The sequence below is a fragment of the Octodon degus genome, unplaced genomic scaffold (assembly GCF_000260255.1).
Source record: "Octodon degus isolate 3935 unplaced genomic scaffold, OctDeg1.0 scaffold00076, whole genome shotgun sequence".
Classification (NCBI taxonomy): domain Eukaryota; kingdom Metazoa; phylum Chordata; class Mammalia; order Rodentia; family Octodontidae; genus Octodon; species Octodon degus.
The window spans coordinates 7,147,172-7,155,742 of record NW_004524652.1 but is presented as its reverse complement, the minus strand read 5'-3'; the positions used below and the strand labels follow the sequence as shown (position 1 = coordinate 7,155,742).

The following is an 8,571-nucleotide window of genomic DNA, read 5'->3' as shown; positions in this document are numbered from 1 at the left end:
TTTTTTTTTTTGTCTTTTAGAGACGGTCTCCTATGCAGTTCAGGCTGGCCATGAACTCACTTTGTAGCCCATGCTGGTCTTGAACTTACAGTGATCCTGCCTCAGCCTCCTGATTGCTGGGATTATAGGAGCACACCACAATGCCCAGCTGAAAGGGCTAAAACTATAAATTATAGAATAGAGCATAGGAGTAAATCTTTGTGATCTTAGATTAGGCAAAGACTAAGCCAGAGGTGGTACACACCTGTAATCCAGCACTAGGGAGGGAAGCAGGAAGATTATGATGGGTTCAGGTCCGCCTGGAGTGCATAAGTGAGTTCAAGGCCAGCCTGAACTGTGTAGTGGAAATCCTGTCTCCAAACAAACAAACAAATAGGCAAAGGGTTTAAAGAGAGATTTTTTTCAAAGAAAATATGGTCAGTACAAGTGGTCAGAGAGTACTTAAAGTCATGCTGATTATTGGCTGTTAGGGAAGTGCAAATCCAAAGCACAGCGAGATGCCACTTCATACTGCCTGCCACGCCACGGCGCTAATAAAACTGGGGCGGGTGTGGAGAAACTGGGTCCTTCATACATTGGTCTTGGGGATGTAAAATGCTCTACTGCTGGGAAACAGCTTGGCATTTCCTCCAGAGGTTAGATACAGAGTTACCACATAACCCAGCAGTTCAAATAAAAAAAGTTACAGGGCTGAGAATGCAACTCAGTGGCACAGTGCTTGCATGACAAAAGCAAGGTTAGATTCTTGAGTTAGATTCTTCTTACCTAAATAAATAAATAACCCAGCAGTTCCTAGAGGTAATACCCATGATTACTGACAGCATGTCTACACAGAAACTGTTACTGACATTTTTTTTAATCCTTTTTATTTATTTATTTATTTATTTATTTAGTGTGTATGGCCAGCTCAGCCCACCAGGGGGCGGGGTTGGCTGGCATGTGGTGCTGGGGGATTGAACTGCAGTCCCTGCGCTTTGCTGAGCTTGTTCTAAGTAGGTGCTTTAGACCACTGAGCCATCTCACCAGCCCCCTGACATTTATTTTGTAAGAGTCAAAAAGTGGAAACAGAGCTGGCGAGATAGCTCAGTGGTCTAAAGCGCCTGCTTAGGTAAGTTTAGGCAAGCATGCAGGGACCTCGGTTCGATCCCCAGCATCACATGCCATGCCAGCCCCGCCCCCAGGGTGGGCTGAGCTGACCATAAAAAAAAAGAAATAAAGGAAACATTAAAAAAAAAAAAAAAAAGTGGAAACAACCAAGAATTGTGTAACAGATGAATAAATAAAATTTGGTCCACCCATACAGTGGGATATAAGTTAGCAGTAAAAAGGAGTATGTCCTTTAGTGTCAGGATTCTTTAATGCCCCATGTGTGAGCTGCCAGTGGTGTGGGTCATGCCCTTTGAGAAACAGGTATGGGGGGACTGGGGAGATGGCTCAGTAGAATAAGTGCTTCCCTGGCAAGTGCAAGGGCCTGAGTTCAATCCCTAATTCCGCACAAAAAAAAAAGAGGTATGATGGGCCCCAGAGGAAAGCTAATGGGTCCCCCTTCTCGGAGTCTGTGCACCCGGGCAGCTGGTGGCTGGAGGCACCAGCAAGCCCAGCCAGCATTTATCCCCCAAGTGACATCTGACAGTCACCACTGAGCTGTGGCATAAACCAAGCACTTCAGCATCCCTGTTCTAGAGTCAGGGTGGTGCAGGTTGGCTATAGTAGAGACTCTGGGAAATTGTGCCTTTTGCTCTTCTGGGGGCCGTCGACAGCCTGGGCTGTAGGCACATGACTTGTCTCAGCTCCTTTGCCTTGTGGTTTTTCTCAGTGACTCTGTGTCCCAAGTCTCCCTTTGCCTCTCATTCATGTTTTGGTTTTTGAAACAGGGTCTCACCATGTACCCCAGGCAGACCTCACACTCACCTGCCTCCGCCTCCCAAGTGCTAGGGTTACAGGTGTGCACCACTGCGCCTGGCCTGACGTTCTTTTACAAGGATATTGGTCATTGGAAATGAGGATGGTCTCACCTTGAGATCATTAATCATGCCTGTGTAGGCCCTTTTTCTAATAAAGTTGCACCTGTGGCTTCACCTGTGGTAGAGTGTAGCCGTGTCGCCTGGGGCCCTGTCACCTTGCCTATATACGTGGAATGAGAGGGCGAGGGAGCCGAGGCCTGGAGCAGGGGCACTTAGCTCGCACAGGGCAGAATCATGTTCAGGGCCAAGCCTGACCTGCTGCAGAGCCCCTGCCCTGTGCTCTGTGACACAGTTCATTGCTTTTGCGCTTATCCTTTGACTTAGGCAGGAAAAGACCCTAAATCACTGAAACAAGTCAGACAACACTGGTGTGAATCTCTCATGCCCGCAACTCGGGAGGCTGAGGCAGGAGGCTTGGCTTGAGCCAGAGGTCTGAGGCCAACTTGGGCAACATAATGAGACCCTGACTCAAAAAAACATATACTTGAAACAAATGTGTTGTTTTGAACAGGGAGTGTATTCCCATGGTCAGATTCAAAGCTATAGAAGTGTAGCAGATGGAAGTTTCCCTTTCCTGACCCCTGCTGGCAGGCTCTCTGGAGGCAGCTGTGCCATCGGGGCGTCCAGGGCTGGGAAAGCATGGCCACCACGGAGTGCTTAAGGTTCTCAGTGCCTCAGGTCCAAGGCCACCAGCCAGTGTCTGCTGCCCGATTTGAGGGCCTGGAGGTACCCGGAGGTGGTGCCCGGGAGCCCATGATTCCAGGTGCGTTGGCCTTGTTTTGCAAAGGAGAGTGCCCGCTCGCATTGCTTGTGTTATTAGAAATGAATTTCAAATAGTGTGTCCTCCGCAGTGAGCTGTGAGGACCTGGGGGAAGCCTCTGGTGTGTGCCGACGACAGTTGGTTATTGTCACCTTTATTTTCTTATATGTTTTTCAGTACCGAGGATTGAACCTAGGACCTTCACACTGAGCTACATCCCCTGCCCTTTTTTGTTGTTATTTTGAGACAGGGACTTGCTAAGTTGCTAGGTTGCTAGCCCAGGCTGGGCTCAAACTCGCAGTCTTCCTGGCTCAGCCTCCAGGGTGCTGGGGTCACATGTGTGTACCACCTTGTCCAGCTGCTGTCATCTTTATTATGATTCAGTGGGGAAGGGTGTCTTGAGGACATCCTGCCTGTGACATCTGTCCAACCTTGTGTCTTCTTCCCTCCAGCAAAAAGGTGTTGGGATGGATGAGCCGCTGGTGGACTGCGAGGGCTACCCACGCGCGGATGTGGACCTGTACCAAGTGCGCACGGCCCGGCACAACATCATCTGTGAGTGACCTGGGGATGCCCACGCCGCAGGGCTGCTGGTGGCCGGGCACAGCCTGCCAGTGTTGGCGTCCTCTGTCGCCTCTCTTCTGCCCCGACACATTTGTCTCACTGTCTCCATCGCAGGAGCAAAATGGGGTGGGCTAGACTCTGGAGCTTTTTGTGGCTTTGTCTGATAGGAAAGTTGCAGAAACACATTCCACTGTGGGCTCTTCATGACCAGACAAAATCTGCCATGTAGCTGGTGTCATTGTTCTCTGGGACACATGGCTATAGACTTTCTGGTTTAAAACCAAACTTTTTTTTTTTTTTTTTTAAGTAGAATTTGGGATCCAATCCAGGACCTGCACCCGGAGCTTCATCTGCAACCCTTTGTCCCTTCTTTTCGCCCTTCCTCCCTCCCTCGTTCCCTCCCTCCAGAGACAAGGTCTTGTTCAGTTGCCAGGTTGCCCAGGCTGGGCTCTCAGTCCTCCTGCCTCGGCCTAGGACTGCACAGGTGTATCCTCTCCTGTTCTGGCGGCCAGAGGAGCCCTGCTGACTCCTTCCGAGGGCTCTGGGGACCCATGTCCTTGCTCTTCTGCCTGGAGAGGCCACCTGTGTTGCTGAGCTGTTGGCCAGCTCGGTCTGTTTCTGAGGCCGCATCTCTCTCCCTTCCTGCTTTTTTCTTTAATAACAGGGATTGAACCAAGGGGTGCTCCAGCACTAAGCTGTATCTCCACTTCTTTTTTTATTTTTTGGGTTTTGTTTGTTTTGAGACAGGGTCTCAGGCTGCCCTTAAACTCACTTTGTAGCTCAGGCTGGCCTTGAATTAGGGAGATCCTTCTGCCTTAGCCTCTTACATGCGAGGGTCACAGGTGTGTGCCACTCCACCCAGGCATTTATTGTTTTTTTTTTTTTTTTTTTTTTCAGTATTGGTGATCAAAAAGCTGTATCCCTAGCACCTACTGGCTTTTAGAGATGGAGTCTCGATATGTAGCTCAGGCTTGGCTTGACCTTGCAGTCCTCCTGCCTCAGCTTCCCAGAGCACTAATAAACTTTTATTTTTAGAATAGTTTTAGATTTACAAAACAATTGGGACAATTTAGAGCCGTCCCATGTATTTTGTACCAAGTTACCCTGATGAGCGTGTATGTGAATGTGGCACATTTTTTTTTTTTTTTTTTTTTTTTGCGGAACGGGGGATTGAGCTCAGATCCTTGCATTTGCCAGTCAAGCGTGTATCCTACTGAGCCATTTCCCCAGCCCCCAATGTGGTACATTTATTATAACTGCAAACTTGGTTTTTGAAAGCTACTGCAGAAGTATCTGCCCAGCAGAAGAGAACCTTCCAGATTCTGATTAGAGCTATAATGTTCTGACGTGGGCTGCTCCCCGGGGATGTGTCGGATGCTGCACGCGCCAGGCACTGGCAGGGGTCTTGGGTACCCTTGTGGGTCCTGCCTCGTGGGGCTGTCCTAGGCAGAGTGGCTGCGTGGGCTAGCCAGCGTCTGGTGCTGTTGCATGGTGTTTCATTGAGTGTGCCTCAGCTGACATGCGCCTCTTCTGCAGGCCTGCAGAATGACCATAAGGCACTGATGAAGCAGGTGGAGGCGGCCCTGCACCAGCTCCACGCCCGTGACAAGGAGAAGCAGGCCCGGGACCTGGCTGAAGCCCGCAGGGAGGCCCTGAGCCGCAGGCCCGACCAGGACGAGAACCAGGGCCCCCCACAGCCCTTTGCCAGGGTGAACAGTGTTAGCCCCGGCTCCCCGGCCAGCTTCGCGGTAATCAGCCTTCAGATCCACACCTGGGAGGGCGCTGGGTGAGGTGGCCCTGGGCTGGGTCTGCACTGTGGCTCTGGGGCCCTCACTCCGCTGCCAAACCCAGCTGGGGCTGTTGCACTTATGGGCCAGGGCTGTGGTAGAGGTCAGCCCCTGCTGCCCACAAACTGGTGGGAGGCAGGTCTGTTCCCAGGGACACCTGGGACACAGATAGAAAGGAACAATTGTCCCTTGAGAAGCCAGGCGTGGTGGCGCACACCTGTGATCCTAGGAGGCTGTGGCAGGAAGATCGCCATGATTTTGAGGCCAGCCTGAACTACACAGAGAGACCCTGTTGCAAAAGAACAAAAATAAATAAATAAAAAATAATGAGGTGTTGAAAGGTAGAGAACTGCAGAACGCTGTAACCGACCTCTTACCTGTTCCATGTTTTCTCCTCTCAGGGCCTGCAGGTGGACGATGAGATCGTGGAGTTTGGCTCTGTGAACGCCCAGAACTTCCAGTCGCTACAGAATGTTGGCAGTGTGGTGCAGCACAGCCAGGGGGTGAGTGGGCTTGGGGCTCGGGGCTCGGGGCTCGGGGCTGCAGGACTCAGTTCCAGGGCGGGGCTGCTCCCAGATCAAGGTCCCAGCAGGTTCAGGGCTGCAGAGGCACCTTGCTGTGCCCTCACTGGATGGAGAGGCATAGGGCTTGTGGGGGTCTTAGGTGTGCCGACCCCACCCTGGTCACCTAATGCCGCCAAAGGCCCAACACTTCCTTTCTTCTTTCGTTCTTTTTTGTTTTGTTTTGTGGGACCAACAATGAAACCAAGGAGTCTTCTACCACCAAGCTCCATCCCAGCCCTTGTTTTGTTTTTTATTTTGGGATCTTGCTGAGGTCTTGCTCAGTTGCCTGGGCTGGCCTGGAATTTGGCAGTCTTCCTGCCTCAGCCTCCTGAGTAGCCACCGTGCTTGGCTCGCCTCACTCTTGATATCATCACACTGAGAGTTATGATTTCAGTGTGGGAGTTTGAGGAGGCATAGACCTGGAGCCCACAGCACCCAGCATGTGTCCCTAGCCCTGGGGGTGGCCTTGGCAGCCCTCACTTGTGTGGCCCTTGACAGTCTCCGCTGAGGAACTCGCTGTTCCTCTGCCTGCAGCGCTTCTCCTTGCCTTGGTATTGCCAGCTGTGCACTAGTATAGGCTGTTGCCTCTGCTGTGTGTGACAGTGACACACGTAGGCATCTCTGGTGGCGGTAGGGCTCTAGGAGTGCACATTTGGCTGGCTGTAGTGATGCACACCTGTAATCCCAGCTCTCAGGAGGTTGAGGCTGGCGGATCACTGTGAGTTTGCTGAGTAGCCTGAACTAATAACAAGACCTTGTCTCAGAAAACCAAAACAACTTGGGAGGTAGAGGCAGGAAGATCACTGTGAGCTGGCTGCCAGCCTGGACTCTACAAAGTGAGTTCAAGGCCATTCTGAACTGCATAGCGAGACCCTATGTCAAAAAAAGAATGACTGTTCCCACTTAATTAAAGTGTTAGCCCATAATTTGCAAGATTTTCATCCAGCACTCTTCCAGCTCTGAACTCAATTCACAGTATACTTTGTCACTGCAGTCTCTGTTTTTTTTTTTTTTTTTGTGGTACCGGGGATCGAACTCAGGGTCTTGCTCTTACCATGCAAGCACTTATTCTACTGAGCTATCTCTCTGGCCCCAATCTCTGTTGAACAGAAAAATTGAAATTAAGAATCAGTTGCTATCTTCCAGTTCCTAGAACAGTGTGCTGTTAAATAGCATTTCTTCCTAAGGTTCTTACTTGTTTTGAACCACCAGGACATTTTGGTAGGGGCAGGGCTGCAGCTTGGGCAGGGCGCATGAGTCGCGTGAGAGGCCTTGCTCTTCATCCGCAGCAGGCTCCTCAGCCCAGCTGTCGTCATGTGTGAAGATCTGGGAGGAATATAGGACTCCAAGCCTCAAAGGATTTCTAAAACCAAACAAAAAGATCCAGGTTGATGGGGGGGGGGGGGATACCTGTAATCCCAGCGCTGGGAGGCTGAGGGAGCAGGATCCCTATGAATTCAAGGCCAGCCTGCACTCTGTAGTGAGACCCTGTCTCAAAAAACCAAAGCAGAGGGCCGGCAAGATAGCTCAGTGGACTAAACACCTGCTCAGGCAACTGTAGGGACTGGGGTTCGAGCCCTAGTACCCCATGCTGTGCCAGCCCTGCCCTTGGTCACGCTGAGCCCGGCAACCAAGTCTGGGTGTGGTGATGTACGCCTGTAATCCCAGCCATGGGGAGGCTGAAAACAGGAGGATCACTATGAGTCTGAGCTGCATAGTGAGACCCTGTACCAAATTCATAAAAATAAATAAAATAAAATAAAAAACCAAAGCAGAAAAATGAAACAGTTCTTGGGGCCAGTTTTTGACTCCCAAATGTACCCTTCAGTTCTCGTCTAGTTAGATATGGTCTGGGCCAGGTGGCCCCTGCCACGCTCCCTGCAGGTTGGCCTTGGTCTCTGCACCTACACCTCCCGCTCTTTTGGGTTTGTAATTTTTTTCTTACTTTCCAGCTTTAGCCATTAATATCTACTTAAAGTTTCTTTAGTACTTTTATTATTTTTAATTTTAAAAAATCCATATATAATTTTTATAGCAGCTTTATTGAGGCACTTCACATTTAATATAATTCATTCATATAAAGTGCACAATTCAGTGCTCTTGTCTTTTGAGACAGGGTCTCACTATGGAGTTTAGGCATAGCCAGCCCTGCCTTGAACTCAGAGTGATCTTCCTGCCTCAGCTTCCAAATGCTGGGGTTACAGGCATGTGCCACTATGCCTGGTGAAGGTGAATTTTATTGTGTGAAGTATTTCAGTAATAAGGGCCGGCCAAATAGCTCAGTGGATTAAAGCACCTGCAAGCAGGTGCAGGGGCCGGGGATTCGATCCCCAGGCCTGCTGTGCTTGCCCTGCCCCTGAGGCATGCTGAGACGGCAATTAAGACTGTGCATGGGGCTGGTGAGATGGCTCAGTGGTCTAAAGCACCTACTTAGAACAAGCTTAGCAAAGCACAGGGACAGCGGTTCAATCCCCAGCACCACATGCCAGCCAGCCCTGCCCCCAGGTGGGCTGAGCTGGCCACACACACACACACACACACACACACACACACACAAATAAATAAGTAAATAAATAAAGGGGCCGGGGAGATGGCTCAGTGGAATAAGCACTTCCCTGGCAAGTGCAAAGGCCTGAGTTCAATTCCTGGTTCTGGAAAAAGAAAAGAAAAGAAAAAAGACTGGGCATGGTGGCATGCACCTGTAATCCCAGCTCTTGGGAGGCTGTAAACAGGAGGATCACTTCTAGTAGTGAGACCCTGAACACCCTGTAGACCCTTCCCTAAAACACACACAAACAAATAGTAATAATAATAAAAATGCATATATTTCTCCTTTAAAAAAAATCACATGGCACCAAAGCATGGTGGCACATGCCTGTAAGCCCAGTACTCTTTTTTTTTTAAAAAGATTTATTTATTTATTTATTTATTTA

The 8,571-nt window shown here is 50.0% G+C and overlaps 1 protein-coding gene across 1 annotated transcript in view; it reads left to right on the top strand.

Moving 5' to 3' along the window:
• Psmd9 (proteasome 26S subunit, non-ATPase 9) overlaps nt 1-8,571 on the top strand; it is a 12,822-nt gene that overhangs the window by 1,437 nt on the left and 2,814 nt on the right. The window contains exons 2-4 of the mRNA XM_004635895.2: nt 3,177-3,279; nt 4,825-5,036; nt 5,477-5,578. Of these exons, the coding sequence (XP_004635952.1) occupies nt 3,177-3,279; nt 4,825-5,036; nt 5,477-5,578 (417 nt within the window). The remainder of the gene's footprint in view (nt 1-3,176; nt 3,280-4,824; nt 5,037-5,476; nt 5,579-8,571) is intronic.